Source organism: Emys orbicularis, chromosome 2 (assembly GCF_028017835.1).
Source record: "Emys orbicularis isolate rEmyOrb1 chromosome 2, rEmyOrb1.hap1, whole genome shotgun sequence".
In the NCBI taxonomy this organism is placed as follows: domain Eukaryota; kingdom Metazoa; phylum Chordata; order Testudines; family Emydidae; genus Emys; species Emys orbicularis.
This window is the reverse complement of record NC_088684.1, coordinates 17,163,745-17,185,789: the sequence shown is the minus strand read 5'-3', so window position 1 is coordinate 17,185,789 and position 22,045 is coordinate 17,163,745. Positions and strand designations below refer to the sequence as shown.

The 22,045-nt window shown below is 42.8% G+C and overlaps 1 protein-coding gene across 1 annotated transcript in view; it reads right to left on the bottom strand.

The window, feature by feature from the left end:
* Positions 1 to 2,382: 2,382 nt before the first annotated feature.
* The window catches only part of HHLA1 (HHLA1 neighbor of OC90), a 35,677-nt gene continuing 16,014 nt past the window's right edge, over positions 2,383 to 22,045 (bottom strand). Inside the window, exons 14-16 of the mRNA XM_065397644.1 lie at positions 6,744 to 6,900; positions 2,731 to 2,813; positions 2,383 to 2,426 (exon numbers count right to left, since the gene is read on the bottom strand). Coding sequence (XP_065253716.1) covers positions 2,383 to 2,426; positions 2,731 to 2,813; positions 6,744 to 6,900 — 284 coding nt within the window. The remainder of the gene's footprint in view (positions 2,427 to 2,730; positions 2,814 to 6,743; positions 6,901 to 22,045) is intronic.

Here is a 22,045-nt window from a genome sequence, read left to right as displayed (position 1 = left end):
GCACTTCCTGCTCGGGTTTCCATCCAGCGCAGCAGCATGGTTACTGGTGGTGGCTTGTTTTGGGAGCCTACTGGAAATATTGAGCTTTGTAATGGAACTCGAGCTAGGCTGGTGACTGATAATTAAGGCTGCAGGTTTCTCAAGAAACAGAAAATAGATCACAGCGACCTTGACTTTCCCTTTTGTCCATGACTCACTCCAGAGCGGTGGCTCCTGCCCCACGAGGCTGGGCTCAGTTTCCCTCTCCTGGTGCAGCGCCACTCAGGTTTGGCCTGGTTGTGCCTTTGTCCTGATGCAGGGGGAAGGACAGGCAAACCCTGAATGGCACTGAGACTTGATGTTCCAGGTCCCAAGGCCCAGAGTGGGGAGGTAGGCCCAGTCCTGTGGGACGCAGGAGCTACTGCTGCCCAGTCCCAAGGTGAACGTGTGGTGGGCTCACTCTCCAGCCCCCCCCCCCTCATTTGGGCCAGGATTGGGGTTGTGGTGCAGGGTGTGTGTGTGGGGGGGTGCTGCCACAGGTGGCCAGCACCCCCTTATTTGTCAGCGCATTTATTTAATCAGACATCATGGAAAAATTCTGTCCAGCATTTTTGCACAGAAAATGGCTTGTTTACCAAAACGAAAATGTTTGTTTCTTTAAAAATATTTTGTTTTTTTCAGTGAAAACTGGGGAAACACCCAAAACTGAAAAATTGCTTTCCAGTTTTCTATTCTGCTCTCTCTCTCTCTCTCTCTCTCTCGCAATCTTTCTCCATACACTTCCCCCTTTTTTCCTCTTTTTTTTTCCATGTTGCCACTCAATAAGAAAAAGAGGGGGGAAGGAGAGGAAAACTAAAAATTTCTTTGTTTTCCAAAAATCCCAAAATGTTCAGTTTCAGTTTCTAAACTTTTTTTGTGGGAAGTTTTTTTAAATGGTGGGTGGTGGTGGTTTCTGTTTTTTAATTCTGCAAAAAGCACTGGCCAGCTGTATCACAAAGGATACTCCTGGTATTCCTAGTCTGATTTACAAACTGTTCATACCAGGCATTGTTCTTTCTAAATGGCCTGACTTTTACTAAGTGGTGTGGTTATAATTTATGTTGTTCTAAATTCCTTTGCCCTTTGCTATGACTGATAGCTTAGCACTTGCACCCTGCCACCAGGTACTAGGGTGAACATACGCTTTGAAAGAGGAGCACCAGAAACCCTTGTTATGCCTATAGACCAGAGGTTCTCAAACTGTGGTCTGCGGACCACCAGTGGTCCGCGAGCTCCATTCAGGTGGTCCACGGATAGTTCCCTCTAACGTGCGCGCCTGGACAGCCACACACTAGAGAATGAAGGGCGACCCACCTAATTAGTGGAGCCGCGCAGGCAACCCACTAATTAGGTGCCTGGACCCTGGAGAAGACGCACATGTAAGGTGAGGTGGTGGCTTTGGAGGGAATAGGGAAAGATCATTAAGTGGTCTCAGCAATTTTCAAGTGGTCCGCGAAAAAAAAGTTTGAGAACCACTGCTCTAGACTACTCTGTGATTCTCAGTTGTGATGTTCTTCTTCTTTGGTATTGTATTAGTTAGTATATTCTTCTCTTTATTAAAATATCTGGGTTAAATTTGTACTCAGTAACAGGGAAAATATTTTTGCCTTGTTTGAAATGTGAATAGTTGGATGACATACTTTTGATTCACGGCAGCATTAGGGTTACATCGGAACACAAGTGTTACGTGATTTTTGTTTTGCTGTTTTTGCTTTTATTAGCGAGAGCTGTTAGTTCACAGAAGATAGACAAAGGGAGTGAAGGGAGCAGGCTAAGGACAGGAGTTTTTAGTACTTGCTATGAATCGGCATAAGCTAATATAGATTCAGCATAGCAGTGAAAGCACTGTAGGTACAAACATTTCTTATAGAAGAAGATGCAGTGGTTGTATTCTCCTGCTCACATGGCTCATCAGTTTAAAGCATGGAATAAGGGCGATCTCTGGATTTGGAACACTGAACGATCTGAAAATGTTTAAGTTCATGAAATAGTAAACAAGGTCACCTCTTAGGCGTCTTTTAGGTCTGATTTAAAATTATTTCATATTGATTATGATCTCTTGAATGTAATTTTGGACAAAACTAACAATCTGCATACATTAACAGACTTTATTGATATCTTTTATAAAGCACAGTTTAAAAATCTTTTTAAAATATTTCATTACAGTTAAATTTATTGTTTGAAGTTCACCTGGTTTTATACATCATTTATACAATCCTTTGGAGGAAAAACAATCTCTAGAAAATAGCTGGTTGATACAAATATTTGTAACTAACATAGATAGCCATCAATTCTTGTTAAATGGAAAAAGACGACTAAAGACTGCCAGAACTCTTCTCATTTGCAGTAAATTCCCTCAGTGCTTTAGACAGATTTACAGATGTTTGTAAGGCATTTTTGTTTTAACGCTGGAAGAACAAAAGAAAATCACACTCAGAACATATTTCACAAGGAGAATTTCTAAAACATATTGTAAGCTTAATTATACCTTTTTATTTCATAAATAAAAGATAATAAAATAGCTATTGGGGAAAGACTCTTAATTGCTCTGTGGAGATTTAAAGCGTCTCGTTAATGATCTTTAGATCACGAGCGGCTCCATAACCTTTTGCAACTTTACTGAGCCAGATTTTCAGTGGCTATAAATTGATATACCTCCACTTTGACACATTGAATAGACTATGGAAGAGTATAGCCAGAAAGTGTACTTACTTTGTGAGTAAGCCATTCTTTTGACCCTTTCACAGACGTAAGTTGCATTTTTCAAGAACCAGGAATAGTATTCAATACAGTACCTAAAGATTTAGTCAAAGTTAGGGGAGTAATATCGTTTCATCTATTGTGATTTTATACGTACATTTTTTCAGGTAAGTGTTCTAGTTTAAATAGACAAAAAATGTATGCTGCATATAAAAGCCTGGATTCTGATTTTGTTCATGTCGCTATAAATCTGGAATAATTCCACTGAAGTTAATGGAGTTACCCATGATTCAAACCCTGTGGCTGTCAGATCAGATACCGTCCCAGAATATTTATCCATTGACAGCCCAATTCCCAGTCTTTACTCAAGTAAAACGGCCATTAACTACAATGGGAATTTTGCCTGTGGGAGGACTGCCTGACATTTTATTTGAAGATCAGGTAATTCTTATAAGACTTGTGCTTTCAAAGATAAACACAGTTAGCCCAACCTTGCTGTCACCCTAATAATGCAATATAATGGGCTGACTCCATATATTCTTTTTTGCAAGGGACTATAAAGCCTACACTGTACACATTAAATCCCACTGAGTGAATGGGGCAATGCTGATTCACACCAACTGAAGATCAGACCACTATAAGCCATATTACAAGTGCAATGTCATCAGGGATAATTACCCAATGACACCTACTAGGGATTTGCTTCAGACAGATTTGAATATAGGGACTAATCTAAAGACCATTGAAAGACTCCTATTGATTTCAATGGGCTTTAGATCAGGCCCATAATGGAATATGACATATTTTCTAAATAGAGATCAAAGATGTGTGAGGTCATATCTTTTACTGGACCAAGTTTTCTCTTGTATCTTTCACCAACAGAAGTTGGTCCCATAAAAGATATGACCTCACCCACCTTTTCTCTCTAATATCCTGTCACTGACATGGCTACAACAATGGAAGATATTTTCTAAATGTCTTTTCTTCCATTCTATATTTCCATCTCTCATTCCCACATGCGGAAGTTCTTGATTTAATTGGCTCAATATAGTTTTTCCTCTCAAAATTCTTAAGCTTTCAAGGCCACCAATCAAGTATACAGATTCTCATCTAAAGAAATTATTGTCCACATTCCTCTCTCTTTCAGGAATAGGGATTAATGGGAATAGCCCAATGCAAGGATATCCTACTCATACAGAAGTATTATCAAAATACTGAGAGGTCTATATTTGTAACATTTATCAGTAGCTCTAACCGTATTTAAACATTTGGCGATTTAGAGTAGGATTTTTTAAAGTACTTAACATTGCCCTAAGTCTGCTTCCAGTGAAGTCAATGGCAGTTTTTTTTATTACACACTGTCAGGACAATGCTGAGCACTTTTGAAAATCTGTCCCATAAAGCACACTTAAAAGAGCCATTTTTAACAGAAGAGTTTAATGGAGGAACAACTTGAAGTCAGCACGAAAAGGGTGCTGAGATGGGCATGCCATACATAGAAGCCTTGAGGACTATATGGAAGCAGGAAACCACACACAAACTCCTTCCAGCACAGAACATATTGTTCTCTCTCAATTGTTCTTTCAGCTCTGTTAATTTGACTCTGCATTTTGTTGGTTTAAGTTCTGGGAACAAGTGGCTCTGCTCTGGGTGTGAGATAGCTCCTCCCCCAGCTCCCAGGTACCTGATTTTCCACAAGCTCATCACTAACAATATTTAAAAGTTAGGAAAAAATTATGTTGTCCCCACCCCGCCCAACCTACAGCCAACTAGAAGGAGTCTAAAAATGATTGTCCTGGGTTCTCCAGCTACATGCAGAGTTCAAAGCCCTCTTGGAATAGAGGAAGACAATCTAGTGCAGAAAATGGGAAGGATCAAAGGATAGCTCAGTGGTTTGAGCATTGACCTGCTAAACCTAGGGTTGTGAGTTCAATCCTTGAGGGGGCCACTTAAGGATCTGGGGCAAAATCAGTACTTGGTCCTGCTAGTGAAGGCAGGGGGCTGGACTCAATGACCTTTCAAGGTCCCTTCCAGCTCTAGGAGATATAATATGATATCCTGAGCCTAGGGAGGGAGCATAGAAAGAGGCACTGTGTATTTTTAAAAAAAAAAAAAAAAAGAAGAGGCATGGTTAGTTGAATGCCTCAGAAAGTATATCACTTATCTAGGCAATGCACCTTGCGGAATCAACCTAAGCAGCACTTTTCCTTTACCAACAGGATTTTCTATTGCAAACACACCAGCTGCTATTTCTGTGCCTTTTACATCACAATGTTTTTGATATTATTGGGGGAAGAACCCTGCTGGTGAGGAGCCTATTAAAATATGTACTTCAGTGCTGGTTCAACAGCAGGTCTGCAACTGGGATTTCAGAGGGACTTTCATTTTACAGTGACAGCTTCAGATAAGCGAATGCCTCCAGTTTATACCCATCTCGTCAGGAACACGATGCTCATTAATTGTGGCTGTATGGTCGGCGTTAACATCAGCCCAAGACCACAGTGAACTCAGGAGATCTGCTACCACCAGTGAGCTGGATCAGGCCAGGCTGCACTTGCATTGCTGGTTAACAACACATGGTTGGAAAATTTGCCAGTGAACCATTTTTGTAAAGGAAAATGGCTTTTTTTTGACAAAATGGACTTTTCTGCAAAAAGTGTCCAATTTTCTCATGTTTTTTGGGCAAAATAGTGAAATTAAAATTTTTAGTTTGTTTATGAAAAACTTCAAAAAATCAAAGAACATTTTTGACAAAAATGAAAACTCAAATAATTTAATGAAAAAAATCTCCACCATCTCTCCTGTTTACGTTCAATGCTGGTATAATTCCACTGACCTCAGTAGGATTTTGCTCTCTAACAGCAGGGCTAAAATGTGGCTTTTTATCTTGGAAGTATGCATGCTCTCCTCCTACTTTTCCTGTATCTATAGCCAAGCTACCAAGTTATGTAGGAAATAATCTCCTAAACCAGTCAAATCAAGAGGGCTTGAGCTGTGCCAGATGGTTTCTTCAGCGCCATTTTCAACTGAATTTATGAGCAGGTGTTACTGAGTTTTCTGAGAATTAGAGAACTACAAAACACTCCTCTGCTCCAATTTACAACCGAGAAAGAGAATCCTCTGTTGTAATACACTTCAGTGTAAGTAGCAGCCTGAGGCCTATCTCAGGGGAAGCTGGAGAGCAATGGGAGAGGCACATTTTTCTGGTTCATACAATGACTTTCATCTTGTGTTGGACACATGCAGTGGCATCCAGCCATGGGATTTTTCACAATGAGGCAGGTAAGTGTTAACATCCCCATTTTACTGATGGGGAAACTGAGGCACATCATTTAGGTTATCCACTCCTGGGCTTTATTCCCAGCTCTACTTCCAACTTGCCCAAGGTCACGCAGCAGCAGAACAGAGCCCAGGAGTCCTGCCTTTCCCAGTTTCCTATTCTAGGCCTGAGGGAAGATCCTGGTCCCTCAGCTCCATCACTGTTGTGCCCTCTCCTCTCATTGGGTGTAGGCACTACAGCAGAGCTAGGAAGGGGGCGAAGGAAACTGTCCACTCCCCTGATCCTGGAGCTAGTTCCACCATCAGGGGAGTGGACAGTTGCCTTTGCCCCCTTCCTAGAACCCTGTGCCTAGCTGGGAATCTGACCTCTGATGATGAACAAAACCAACCTGCTAGAAGAATGTTGCCCCAGTGTACTAAACAGTCCTTCCAGGCAATGAGTGGCCTGTGTGAACACAACATTCAGGTTACCTTTATCCCAAACGAATCACTGACTGAAGCTGAGGGATATGCCCTCTTCTCAGACTCCATTTTGCCCGCCTGCCCCCACATAAATCCCAATCCCAAGTGGTTGAGGCTGATGCTTCCCTGAAATGCGTCCTCCCTGCATGCTTGATTGTAAGGTCCGTAGGGCCAGACTTGCAGACTTTTAAAACTAACTGCTGGTGATTGGAAACTGTCCTTTGAGAGAGCAACGCAGAACATCTCAAGAAGGTAAAGGATGCCAAAAGGAGGGCTAGATTTACCTCATGGCTTCTTTTCTTGAATTTCTTCTTTGATTGACACAAAGGCACTGCTGGAAAAATTTGCACAGCTCCATCACGCAAGGATTGATCTTTTGAGCCATAAAGGTAACAGGAGGGGAGTTCATGGATGGCTCTTTAAGAGTTGCCTGTGGACATCCTAGAAGAAATGTAACTCTGAACTAGTGTGAATACTTGGGAAAGATGCTGATTGACAAGTTCATTGCACTAAATGTCATAAAAACCAAACCTGTGTGGGACAAAACTAATGGAAAAACATGGTACACAATTTGGGAGATCTTTGAGTTTAAAATAGGGAGGTCTCGGCTCAATCCATGCTAACACCTATTTAGCACAACTCTAAGGAATCTTCTTCTTGAGTTCCTATTTAGTCTTTTACAGAGCATCATTTATAAGTGGAAGTTCAATATAACTGAAACTGCAGCTTTGCAAATTGTGATGCACTGAAAAGATTGAGAATTTTATTCCATTTCATTATAAATGACATTTTCTATATCCAGGTTTCACTTTATAGAGGATACAAAGGATTCTGACCTACAGTTTTGCACCCATTCATTAAGAAGGTCACTGACAGCCTAAAGCAGAAATGTTTCCCAGGTTTGGACACCTCATTTTTATTAATTCTAATGGGAATTGGGCATCCAGTTCCTTTAAGCAGCTCTGAAAATCTCAGTCTAAATACCTTAGCTGTGGGTGCTTAGATGAGTATATGGACTAAACAGTCTCTGGTGAAGGGTAGGCTGAAAATTTGACCCAAAGCCTGTAGAGTAATATTGTTTCCATTTTCATTTGTATTTCATACATGTTTTCATCATCTGCACTGAATGTTCTAGCTTCATGAATTCCCAAACCTATATGACTGAGGTCTAACAACAATCTCTAGATTCACTGAGGCTTCTCCGTGCAATTGTGATACTGTACCTTCTATAGACTTGGAAACTGTCCTTTGAGTTGATGATCTGCTGGAATATGAATTGTTAAGTAATGCATCACCCGGTTCATATTTTTGTCCCTTAGAGTGAAATATGCCGGAGTTCACAGATGGCAGCCTCTCACTCTTCTGCACCTCTTTTTATATATCTGTTTAAGAACAGGAGAGCAGAGGCTTTGACACTAGCTGAAATATTACTGAGCAGGCATTGATGTTACATTTGTTTCTTTGTTTGATTTATATGATAACAAGCAAATGCAACATCCGTTTGATAAGATCTAGATTGCTTTGCACTGGCAATTATATTACCAAGAGGCTTTGACAAAAATTTCCCCATTGGGCTTTAATAAACCCTATATATGATGTGCATATATGCTTACAGAAAGTGTTTTTTCACTTGTTTCTCTGTTTAAATAAAACCACTTTCTCATAATGAAGAAAAACCTTGCATAGCCTTTTTCATGTTAAGTGCATTGTCCAGAAATGTTTGTTTCATTCCCTGAAAACTTTATTGAAGTTACTGATAGTGTAGCACAGTATTTAAGGGTGCACACGTGTACAAGAAAACATTATAGATGGATCTGAGGTATCCGACCCTGAAAACCCATTTTAAAAAAATCTGCCTTTTGGCACAAGCTGGTTTGTTACAAAAAAAAAAGAAAATTTGCTCTTCCGAAATATTTTCACAAGCCCCGGAGGCAAGTCTTTATTCTCTGCTAGGGATGATCTCATAGAGTCCAGAGACACAATGAATTCTGCCAAAGGCAACGAAATAGCACCAAACCTCCCTTCAATTTGATGGCAACATTTTAACAATAGCGTCTTGGCCACACATCCCTGTTCTCTGCACCCTGTGACATTGCTAACCAGCCAGTCAATGTGAGGCTCCAGCTTTCAGACCGTGCCTCTTCTACTCTTATTGAGAAATACCATTCTCAAGCACTGTACTGGGTAAGCCAGGCCAATATTTTAGTAATAACAGCTATTCCCCCAATCCAAACAGGAATTTTAAGTAAATATTTTGTTTTTTAAAACACTTTTATTGATTTTGTTCAGTAAATATAGAAAACATCCTGCCAATCAAACAATTCAGAAGGCACAACCGAATTTCGCCATGAGGAGGTGGTTTGCATGGTGACTATTAGACTTTGCCCAAAGGATCATAACTTTTATCCTACAAAAAACAGAAACTCAGAGGTGAGGTTGACTTGGGATAAATAAACTGAATTCAAGTACCAATATCATAGGTCCAGTCAATTGATTGACAAATGATGCGGTCATCCATTGTGAGGTGACTGTTTCCTTCTTTAGCAGGTGCCTAGAAGAAGGCTGAGTTTTTACAGTAGGCAAAATCCATGCTTACTGCCCTGGTTCACACCCCGCATGGCTGATGCTCCTTTTATCATGGAGCAGTGGCCATAAGTGAATAGTATTTTGATGGATTCCATCCTTTTCTCTTATTCTAAATGTGGGGTTTAAAGATGTTTCATGTTTGTTTGTTAAAAGCCTCCTGATCCAACTGGGTGGCCTCTGGTGGTTTTAGTAGAAGACTTTCTCTTATTGCAGTAGTTTCACTTGTGCTGTCATGTTTTAATTGATATTTTGGATTGTGAGGCTTAGCGCACTTGAGATGAGAGAGGCTTCTGAAATAACACCTTAATGATTGCCCTGTCCTGTTCATTCCCTTTGAAGCATCTGGCATTGGCCATTGTTGGAAGACAGGATACTGGGCTACATGGTCTGACCCAGTATGGCTGTTCTTATGTTCTTAATGAGCCTTCCATGGTAATGAAAGCAAACACCAAAGATGAACATACACTTCAGATGAACTGTAATGGCCAGATAGTTTAATTCCATAGTGACTGCACAGGTCCTATCCTCACGGACCCATGAAGACAATGGTCTGGTGAGTTTTCCATTATATTTAGTAATTACCATAACTTTGGTTGTAATTACATAAACTTCACATTGAGTTACTGGACCATTTACCCGCTAGATACAAATGGATCATCTGCAGCTAACATGACTTCCAAAGGGTTTTGTGGGACCTGTTGGGATGCTGATATTGTTTCCTTAGTCCCTGTGTTTTCTTTTTTGTTTATTAAATGTATGCAATGATTTCTTCTCATTGTAGGGCTATGTGGTTCAATATCTCTCTCTTGCTCCACTAACCATCTTCATTTCTTAGTCATTTCTGTACATTGGTCTCCAAAAAGACTCCAAATTTTTATCAAAAAGAATCTCCAAACTAGGCAATCTCTTATCAACATCTGGCCCGATTTTTTACAAATATCTTCTCTGTCTCGTGGTGCCATATTGAAGCTGAGGAAGTCATAGTGTGAAGTGCCCAGCTGCTTGCCACCTCTTACTGCTGATGGTGTGTAGTGACAAGGAACAGCTGAAGGATTTTTTTATCACAGCAGAAACCAAAATATGGTGCCTTAAGGACTAAACTAGACCTGTCCCAGGGTTATTTTAGATGGAGCATTTGGATTTCAGAAATGTCTGTGTTCTATTAATTGGCTTCCTGTTTCTTTTTGGGATTTTTCCCACCTCTCTTTAGACTTCTTCACCCCCGCCACCATCAAAGACATACTGCACAGGTAGTACCTGCTCGCCTGTTGCACAATGATAAATTAATGTTAGGAAATAATTTCATGAATCTTTCACTACCTATGCTAAGAATGCATCAAGGATATAAACCTTCATCTTTGAGAACAGAAGCAAAGCACTAATTACCTGGGGTTAGAAAGAAGGTTCTCTATTGGTATGTTATTGAAAAGTTATGAATTATGGGGTGGTGGTTACATTTTCCTTTGATAAATCTGGTACTAGCCGCAATTTGACATGGGACTAGATGGATCATGGCACTTCCTATGAAATTTGTAGAAGTTATGGCATATGACACTTCAGATCTCATTACATGAAAATCCCCAGCAAATACTCCATACATTAATGGAAACAATCTGGTATGCGCACATGAGCAGGAGACTTTCACCACTAGCTTGCAATGTAGACAAAGCCTGTGGAGAGATGACGTTTCCTCACAGGTCAATGTCACTATAGGAGGACATTTCACTCTAAGTGGAGTTGCCATTTCTGCATATAGCAGTACAGAATACTGAAACAATTCCGGTCCACGTCACTATGTGTTATTTTTAAGTGCTTGATAGCTCAGTCACAGGACTGGATTAAGGTCAGGTTTTTATTTTGTTTTTGTGGGGTTTTTTTTACATGGAATATAATGTAGAGCTGGTCAAAATGTATCTGTTTAAAACTTTTTTATGATACAGGTCTTCTATTCAAAAATGAAAATTTTCTGCATTTTTTAAATTTTTCAGATTTTTTTTTCCATGGGGAAAAAAAACACAAAAATTAGTTTTCAGTCCCCCCCCCTCCTTTCCCCCTCCTTTTCAGTAGCAAAAAAGGGGAAGAGAAATGGGGGGGGGGGAAGATGAGAAAGGAAGAAAAACATCTTCATTGACAGTTTATGAAACATTTTGTTTTTTTCAGTTTTGAAAACCAAAAAATGTTCTGGTTTTTTTTGTTTTGTTTTTTAGTCAAAGACAAGCAGCGCCACCTTTTTAGTGCCCTGCATGTTTTTTGTATTGTGTTGTCCTGCATTTGCATTTAACTAACACTCTCAATATGGGCAAAAAGAACAAGGAGTACTTGTGGGAGCTTAGAAACTAACAAATTTATTTGGCCATAAGCTTTCGTGAGCTAAAACCCACTTCATCGGCTAGATGTCAGCAAAGACTCAATACAATTCTTGTGAAAAATGCAAGCTTTAAACATTGGTTGGTGGGATAATTGTCTTGTGCTCTGCCACTTATCTTTTAAGTGTTTTTGTGACAAGGGGAAGTATTTTTTGTGTGCTCCCTGCTCTTGTGATGCAGCCTCATGGAACAGGAAAACATCACACGCAATGTTAGGGGCCTAGATCATTCCTGCCGGCTCCTCTATGTATTGATTTCCTTTGACCCACATGGACAGAAAAGCTGTATGGCCCCATTTCCCCTTCCTGGAACCTGGCAGAAGAATCCCCAGGAGGGAGTCGGGATCCTTGTGGAGGGGATCAAGACCAGATCTAGGTTGGGAGATAATGGTCATGGTGGTGGAGGCCCAGGACAATGCTGCCCCTCCCCCTCTCCTATCAACCCTACAGAAATTAGGCAGAAACTGTATTGCAGTCCTGAATTGTATTATATTTCTCATTGAGCCCCTCCCTACTGGGAAAATAACAGTAACAAGGAGTCCCAGTCACAGCCTTGGCCAGGAAAGGCTCTAGTAGCAAAACTACCAAAGAATGGAGAGGAGATGATGGGAGACTTGGAGACTTCTTGACTCCTATAGGGCACCCTCCCTACAGAGAATGATTTGGGGGCATTCACAGAGAGGGACACTGACCGTTGTGGAGCAGATGGAATGCATGGTGTTGGTGACACTGTTGAAGTTAACTGGCTTCAATCAAGTTGCTCTTGGATTTACGCTTGGGATCAGGATCTGGCCTTAAATCTATATAAGATTCCTTATACACAGGATATAATCTCTCTGAAAGAGTAATTGCATTTTTGGGTCCAAATACCATTCTTTATGGTTTCTGCAATCTTATGTTATATGATAGGAGAGGTTATTCCACTTACACTTGGATTAATGAAGCTCTGTTGAAATATGCCTGAGTTGTCTAGTGCTGACATGAAGTTTAATATAAAATGGCATCCACGGGCAGGAGGAAAATGAAGGTGCTGTCAATCTGAAAGAGATTACTACAAAGCAACGTCTGCCCCCTTTGGAACTGGCCAAGCTAGCAGTAAAATTGAACCATCGCTGCATCCCAAACTGCCACGCATTCTGACATCTGGCAAACATCTGTATGTCGAGTCCAGGGTGATGTCAGTTTTATACTGAAGGCTTGATTCATCCATTGGGTCCCCAGAAGTTCTTGCACAATGGTGCAGGCTGCCTATAGCCTTCTTCCACGATGAAACCCAACGCCAAACAGTGCACCCCACAAAGTGTCTGGTGCCTGCCTAGCAGGTGCCAGGATCAGGTGGGCTGAAGATATTCTGCCATCCATACTCTGTATATCCCTGCGCCTCCATCAAGCCCCAACTAATTACATACAAAGAGTCTGATCCTGAGAGGTGCTGCTGTTGCTGAGAATGCCGGGTGCTTAGGATGAGGCCCATAGGTGTTGCACTGTCTGAACCGCTGTTTATTTTGATGATGAGATAGCCTGATAAACCATCAGATCAAAGCAAAGGTCTGGAAAAGGAATTTTCCGCACTCTGATTTACTATAGGATTTGCAACATTGCACATTACTCATTATTGGAATGAGGGTTGCCTTCCCTTAACACTTCAGGTAAAGGTCTCCAGAGCACTGTTCATCCCTTACAGAAACTCATAAGACACCAGGTAAATACCTAGCTAGCTGGAATTTCTTTATTTCTAGTTGTTGCTAAAGGGACATTTAACCTGTCTCCGATTCTGAGGTCCTAGAGATACCCATGATTTCCAGTCTTCACAGAGAAGGCCAAGCTGATCTGAACCAAACAACACAGAGCTTACAATAAAAAACACCACAATCAAAAACATCTCTGTGCAGAATCATTTTAAAGAACGACTGCGGCATGGCCCTCTGCTTGCCATTCAGGTATGTGAGCCTAATTCTTCTCAAATTCTTCATTTCTCACCATGTAGGATACAAAGAAACCAAAAATACATCCATTAGTTATGCTAATCATTAATTTCCAGTGACAACCAATGGGTGCTATGGGGAATAAGATATATTCACCTCTTAGAATGGCTACATATATTTAAACAGAAGAAAAACAACAGAGATCAAGAAGGACAAAATAATTAGCTACCTACCATCATTGCCTGGGGTTTGGAAGCCTTCTAAATTCAGAACTTCTTTCTAGTGTCTAGTATTTATCAGTTGCCTACTAGTGAGTAAGTTTCAGTAGAAACTCCCCAGTCGAGAATGCCCAATGTCCCAGGCTAGCTTGCTCTCTCTTCTTCTTGTCACTGCCTGTTTTGCTACAGGTTGTCCATCATTTGGGGTTTTATGCCTAATTACTTCTTCCAGTCCAGCTCCATTGCTTTTCATGGCTGACATCAATTTCAAGCTATAAATATGCATTATACACAGGTGAAAATTACACCTCTTTAAGAAACGTACATCATCTAGCTCAAGTTTATGTTCCAATGCTTTGAATTTTTACTTCTCTGAGGCTATGTTTACACTACAAAATTATGTTGACCTAAGTTATGTTGGCATACAGCAACTGCAGTGATTACATCGCTTGTGCATGTGCACACTATGCTACCTGTAGCGGCAGTGCACGTCCTCACCAGGAGTGCTTGTATCGGTGCAGCATGCCGTGCACGTCAGTAGGTATCCCACCGTGCAACTCACCACTGTTCCGTGCCTGGTGTGTTAGGAAGTTTTTGCAATGCCTTGTTTTGCAGGGGCAACTAGGAGCATGGGGGCAACTTCCCACAATGCAGTGTTCTCCATCCCATCACTTGTACTGCAGCCCATAATATTTTGCATCTTCTTTTCAAAAATCCCCTCAAACCTGTGCGGCCTTCCTCACTGTCAGCCATCTCTAGCAGAAGCATGGCGCCTGCACAACTCTGCACTATTGTCATGAACACTGCAAGCACAGGGCACACAATCCTGCAGTGTTGGCAGAGCTGCATGATGCTTCCTTGGAGGCAAGATTGCTGTGGGACATAGAAAGAAACAATTCAAGGTTGTTGGTGGTGATCACGGAGGAGCTAGAGAAGGTGAAGCGCCAGTTCTGAGCCTGAGAAACAAGCACTGACTGGTGGGATTACATCGTAATGCAGGTTTGGGATGACGAGCAGTGGCTGCAGAACTTTCAGATGCACAAGGCCATGTTCCTGGATCTGTGTACGGAGCTTTCCCCAGCCCTCCGGTGCAGGGACCCCAAAATGAGAGGGGAGCAAGAGGTGATTGCACTGTGGAAATGAGCAATGGCAGTTTGCTACCAGTTAGGCAGGAATCAATTTGGAGTTGGGAAATTCACCGCAGGCGCCATTGTCATGCAAGTGCGCAGGGCCAGTAATCACCTCCTGCTACACAGGACTGTGACTCCGGGCAATGTGCAGGACATAGTAGATGGTTTTGCAGCAATAGGCTTTCTGAACTGTGATTGGGAGATAGCTGGCATGCATATCCCTATTTAAGCAGCAGACCACCTTGCGACATAGTACATCAGTAGAAAGGGCTACTTTTGTATGGTTATGCACTTGCTGGTGGATCACTGGGGATGCTTTACTGACATCAGTGTGGGCTGGTCAGGGAAGGTGCATGGCGCTTGCATCTTAGAACACAGGACTGTGCAGAAAGCTGCAAGCAGGGACTTTTCTTTCCTGACCGGCGGCTTACCATTGTGTACCTTGAAATGGTAATAGTGATCCTGGGAGACCCAGCCAGTCCCTTGCTCCCCTGGCTCATGAAGCCATGCACCAGCCATCTCGACAGCAGCAAGGAGCGCTTCAACGACAGGCTCAGCAGGTGCCGAATGACAATTGAGCGTGCCTTTGGTTATTTGAAGTGTCACTGGCATTGTTTTCTTATGAGATTGGACCTCAGAGAGAAAAAGATGCCAACGGTTATAGCTGCCTGCTGTGTCCTGCAGCATATCTGTGAAGCAAACGGGGCAAAGTTTCTGCTGGGATGGAGAGCAGAGGTGGAGCGACTGTCTGCTGAATTTGAACAGCCAGATACAAGGGCTATTAGAAGAGCTCAACACAGAGCTAGATGGCTCAGACAGGCTTTGAAAGAACATTATAATAGTGAGCCTGAGCAGTGTATCTGGCTGTAGTGTGTCTCTGCAGCCTTGCTCTTTTGCAGCCCGGTAGCATTCTTGTAGTGATTGCTGTGTATGTAGGAATATAACACTGTCAATGCACCTATTGTTTGTGAATGATGTTACGGTTCTGTGACAAAAAGAAGTAACAGGAAACTGGAGCATGTTAAACCTGCCCAGCACCAAACGTTGTGAATTAATAGAAATGACTCTTTATCCAAACAAAATAGAATTTTATTCCATAACATGAACGAGGCATTTAAAAAAAAAAAGCATTTAAAGCTTAATAAATTAAGGGAACAGAACCTATGAAGAGGAACAGAACCTATGAAGGGGAAAGAACAGTCATTTCCATTTCAGGTACACATACACCAACCATGGCTTTCACAGGTCAGCGTATGTAAAGCTGTGGTTGTCTTTAATGTCCCCTGGCATGGAGTGGTAGGAATAGTGCAGCGACCCCTGATGCCATGTGGAATGTTGTGGGGGATGGTGTAAGGAGGTCCCGATATTGAGTTCTCTATGGGCTACAGAGGGAGGCGAGCACCAGATTGTTGGACCCGCAGATCTACCAGAGTCTGCAGCTTCTCTGTTTGCTTACTGAGAAGCCCCACTATATCCTGGTGCATCTTCCTCTCCTTTTCCTGCTGGGATTCCTGGGCCTTTCTCCTCTCCAGGCTGTCTGTAAGGGTGATCCTCCAGGCCCTGATCTGGTTCTCTGAAGCAGCACAGGCTTGCAGCATTTCCTGGAACATATCATCCGGAGTCCTCTTCCTTCTCCTCCTTATCTGGCTCAGTCATTCTATGGGTGTGGAAGGGGAGCCCCTGAAGGCCACAATACCAGCAGCTGTAAATACAACAAAGAGGTATCATTGTCCAGTGTATTCCCAATGGAAATCGAAACTTAGGATACTGCCACACTCCCATTGATCCCCAAAAGTTGTAAGCACTACATTCTCACTTCTCCTTGGGACCAGTCACAGCATTTGCCTGGTGAGTATGGCCCATGGAGAGGATGGGGGAATAGCTCACAGCCATGAATATAGCTGTACAGGGCAATGGAACTCAATCCTGGCACCATTTTCCACAGGCAGTTGTGATTTTAGCTGGTATCTCACTCCCGAGGGTAACGGAGGCAGAGAGCGCACAGCTGCTGCTCGCCTGGGTACTGCAATGGTGCCTGCTGAGTGGCATGGGAAAGTGTCCTGCCAAGGTGGAAGAAATAAGGCAGCCCTCCCCAGAAACCTTCGGCAGAGGATTGCAGAGTACCTCCATGAAAGGTTCATTGAGATCTCTACAGAGTATTCACGGGACATCCAGGTGCACATAAACAAACAACTCTGTGTGGCCTCCCTCTGCCTAAACTCTGGAGGAGAATGAAAAGCAGCTGGGAACTCTACCTCTCTTGGTAGTTGCACTACCTCTTCAAGCACAAGTTTAAAAAAAAAAAGAGTAAATCAACAGATATGTCCTGCTACTTTGGGGGTTCCATCCCTGTAATTTCAAAGCAAACTGCATACTCACCAGAGGTTCCTTCCCCTGCATCGGACTCGTCTGTGCTCAACTGTTGGACTGGCTGGACGGCGGTAGAGTCAAAAACATGTCCTGGGTCGCTGCACAGCTGGATCCCCATGTCACCTGTGCCCCATATTCCTCCTCCTCTTCCTCACCCACCTCCTCCTCCTCCTCACTGTTCACAAAAAGGGCCTCTGACTCGGGCTTCTTGGAAGTATCCACAGTGGTGCTGGGGTTGGTAATGGGGTCTCCGCTGAGGTTGTAGCTCTTTGTAAAAGCAGCAGGTCTGCAGCTCAGCACCAGATCGATTGTTGGCCTCCCTGGCCTTCTGGTTTGCCTGCCACAGCTCCTTGGCTTTCACGCAGCACTGCTGCTGGTCCCTAGTGTAGCCCTTCTCCTGCATGCCCCAAGCAATCTGCTCACAGATATCCACGTGTCCAAGGCTGAGTCAGCACTGTGCCTGCACAGCCTCTTCTCCCCACAGGCAATTCAATATCTCCTGCCTACTCCAGGCGGGAGCGTGTCTGCAGCATGTAGCCGGCATTGACAACTGGGCAGTTAAACTCAACAACGGAGAGTTGCCAGGTGTGCTCACCAAGTGGGCAACCAGGAAAAAGAATGTCAACAACTCTTGGGCTTTAAAGGGGTGGGATAGCTTGCAGTCTAGGCAGCAGAGTTCACAACAGTAACCAGTGGGGTCAGTGTGGAGGATTGTGGGACAGCTCCTGGAGGCCAGTAACATGACGTAAGTAACACAGCATCTACACTATCACTGCACCGACCTAACTACATCAACCCTGGCTGTCTGCCGCTCAGGTGTTATTAAGTCGGCGTAGCAGGACACTTACATCAACGGGAGCCAAATTTAAGTGAAGACACATAGACAGCTAGGTCGACATAAGCTGCCTTGTGTCAACCTAACCGTGTAGTGTAGACCGTGTACACGAGTACTATTAAAATAAGAAAAGTGCAAGTACAGTGCCCAAGCATTTGGGAAAAACCACAAAAGATGGCTGAGAGCAAAGAACACTGGCTCCAAACTCCCATACAGGTAAAAAACAAATGAACAAAAATACTGAGACGCACTTAGAGAGTTAACACTCCCAAGAAGTGTGATCGTGCCTGACTAAAGAAAATTGGATGTTTGCAGTAGCAGCTGCACGACATACATGCACACGCCCACATTTAGATAAGGGCTCGTTGTGAATCAATAACCAGACGGCCGAAGACAGTAGGAGTTGGTATGCGCAAGAGCTTTCTTGAATCAGAAATATCATTGTTAGACTGCCAAGTAAATCTGAACCAAGGTTTTGTTTCCAAGTCTCTGCATGAAAAACCCAGGGGTTGCTGGAAAAAAAACATCTCTCTACCTTCCCTGATCCTGCTGCTTAGGAGACATTGGCATAGGGAATGCAACGTGCCAATTCGATCTCTCAGGCAGCTCCATTAGCACAAAAGGGCCACAAGGAAGCAGTGTTTGCCTTAAAAAAATTATTGCAGCCCACACCGTTAGTTCTTCATATTGCTGCCCCTATTTTGACCAAGCAGTTATCACAGGAAATTCTGTGCTATTCAGATTTATTAAAAACCCATTTCAAGCTACTACGATTTCCTTTGACAATGTCAAAACATTGTGTTTTATTTTTCCATATGCTTCCAATTAATCTATCACAAAGTCCTCCACAACGTGTCCCTCCCCTATCTCCTTTGGAACTGTATTGGTACCTCTTTATTGGTACCTATTTATCCACACCACAGAGATATTCAATTTCCTATGTGCTCAAACCCACCCATGGGTCTTCATAAGAGAACCCCTCAATTACTGTTTATGGAAATGGTTACAACACACAGATTAGCTGGACATGTTTCCCACTCACTCACCTCATTTCCCACCTCCTTCCCCAAATGATGGATACAGGAATTTTACTGCATACTTTTACTTTCTAATGCTGTATACAGAGTGTAGGAGATAGCTCTTCATTATACAGCGGTTCTCAAACTTCATTACACCACAACCCACATTCTGTGGAATCACCCCTGTCTGCAGAAAGCCTCTTTGGATTCCATTTACAGAAAGTGGCTTTGAGAAACCCTTGAGCTTTCATGTGCCAGTTGCCTGATGCCCCATTCCCACCACTTATTTCACTTCCGAATGTTGGGTTGGTTGTTCTTCGCCCTACCTTGCCCTCCCATACAATAAAATTACATTTATCATCAGGAACCATGGAACATCTGCTTTAACTCCTCAGGCCCAGCTGCGCTCGGAAGTTAATATCACCCTTCGAAACAGAAAAGGTCTGGCTCAAAGCAGAAACGCTGCCGCCATGCCTGACAGCCCGGCTTTTCTGTGGGAACACAGAAATCATTTCATTTTGATCACATGAATTAGCCTCATGGGATCCACCGAATTTCCTTTCTCAGGAGCACTTTATAACTGAAGAACAAAACACAAAGCGGAGCAAAACAGGACAGGGAGAGATCAGAGTTTGGTTCATTGAGTGCTCTGAAATATAAAGAACATGGGATAAATTTGCATCACATCACCCTAACCGGCTTTAATTAGCAGACAGGATGAGTGAATTTCATGTCATGGAAAAGCAGTTCACATATTAACATGGGGGCGGGAAGAATGAAAGTACACTCAGCCCATCATTCCTGGCTTTTGACCATGGCAATTCAGGAATGGAGCAGCTATCCGCAGCAGCTGAGGGGGATGACAGGGGGTTACCTGTGGATGATCACAGGGTAAAGAGTACCAGCATGATAGGGTAGGTCACAACGAGAAGTATTCGGCTGCTGGAGACCAAAGGGAGAAAGACTAGTAGGGAGTCAGAGAGTGGGGTGGCGGCCACGCTGGGCATAGAGAGGAAGCAGAGTAGGGTGGGCAGACTGAAAGTAGGCAGGGGGCAGTGGGAAGCAGAGATACATGTGGGGAGGAGAGGTGGATGTGTGCTTTGTGGTGGCAGTCTTCAGACTGAGAGATGCGTTGCCTGATTGGGAGAAGGTCCATGACAGTCATTATGAGCTATTCTCAAAAATGAGAATGAGAATTAAATGAGTATGAATAATGAAAAGAGAAGTAACCTTTCTGGAATTTGCTGGTAACTAGGCAGGAAATTGGTGTGAAACAAGTGGGAGAGGGAAAAAAACCATTCAAAATCTATTAAGCACCAGCAAAACATCAGCAGCCATTCCACCTTGTTCCAGGACCAGGTCATATTGTACCAAGCATTTGGGAAAAACTACAAAAAATGGCTGAGAGCAAAGAACACTGGCTTCAAACTCCCATACAGGTAAAAAACAAATGAACAAAATATACTAAGACGCACTTAGAGAGTTACGTGCCTGACTAAAGTGCCAGGACCAGGTCATATTGCACCAAGCTAAATAGGGACGGGTCAGCAGTTGGTCAGGAGACTAACTTGGTGCTGTGGTACGTGGTTTGATGATTCAGTAGGTCACATTCTTTTCTCTGCATTACTGGCTAGCCAAAGGTGCTAGCACCAGTCTGGGGGCACTGTGCTGCACTGCTGTATGATGAACAGTAGAATCAAGGTCTTGAATACTCATGGTCATCAAATATCCCATGGAACTTTCTGAATGAGCCACTGGGGTCCTGGCTAGATTCTAACTGGGGAATTTACATGCTTAATTAAATTCCTTCCACTGTTCCAGTCACACATGCTTTTCTTTTTCACAACTTGTCCTACATTGTTGTGCAGCATTGCTGTGCACTGTTAAACAGCTTTCATGTTCCACCCGAGAGGTGGCTGAAGTGAGCCCTTTGAAAAGGCACTCTGGGGTGCTCCAGATTGAAAGTCACATTATAAAAACAGGTATCATTAGAGAACCGAGTTCAGTGGCTGCTCTCAAAAGATAGCTTATATGAGTCAAATAAAGTGAGATTAAGGCTCAGTTTTTCAAAGCTGCCTGTAGGACTTGGATGCCCAATTCCCATTAACTTTAGTGGCTTAAGTGGCTCTGAAAATGTTTAGCCTAAATCAACATACAATCTTAAAATGAGGTATTCACATTCCAGTCCAGGGAAGGAATTAAGATCAAGTGAAAATCAAGATTAAAAACCTCAAACCATCAAATCCCACTCTTCTGCCATAGAAGGCACCCCCATGGATCAAGGTACAATTATTCTAAAAATGCTTGAGTCCTTCTCCAGCCCAAACCTCAATAACCCTTTGAGTTTTGCCAGTCACTGACTGCAGCTGGGGAAACCACCTTTAGAGTTTGGTTTCCCTTAGCCAGGAGACTCAAGTAGGAATATGTAGCTATACATACTGAGGCCTAAATGTGGAACCAGCAGGGACAAGAACTGCAGCAGGGCATGAAGCTTCAAAATGCGGCATTAATTATTTTTGTACACTATCAATAACATTTCCTTTGGCCTTGTTTTCATCGCCTGTATTTCTTCCATGAATCATTTGCAGCCAAGGCAGTGATGAGCCAGAAATACAACCCATGATCCAATCACCTCCTGAACGTTGAGAGAGCTCAAATTCAGCTCTGAATTTCTCAGCTTGGGGCTGGCTCTAAAATGAACTAGATAAAACCCCAGATAAAGCCTCACTCCTGAACTTGGGGAAAGTGTGGATCCACACACCCCTACCTAAATAGTTGCGTGGTTGGAAGACAGGATGGGGTTTGGAGTGTGGGTTAATTGAAATGGAATGGGATGTTGGCTTAAGTCTTTATGTTTGTTATGAGTTTATGTTTCTATTCTAAGAGTCATACCCATGCATCACACTCTTACTGAAGTCAATGGGAGTTGTACTTAAAAAAGGATGGCAAGATGTGGCCATAGTTGCTTTTACTTTTCCACTTCAGCAGTCACACTAGACATGTTTCTTCCTATCTTAAGCATACAGTATAATGGATAGAGCTGTCCTCACCAAGTTTACTCATTTCCTATGATAAGCACTGGCAAACATCCATCAGATTTCCTATATTTCTGGCTGCTGTTGTGTTTAAAAGCAGAAG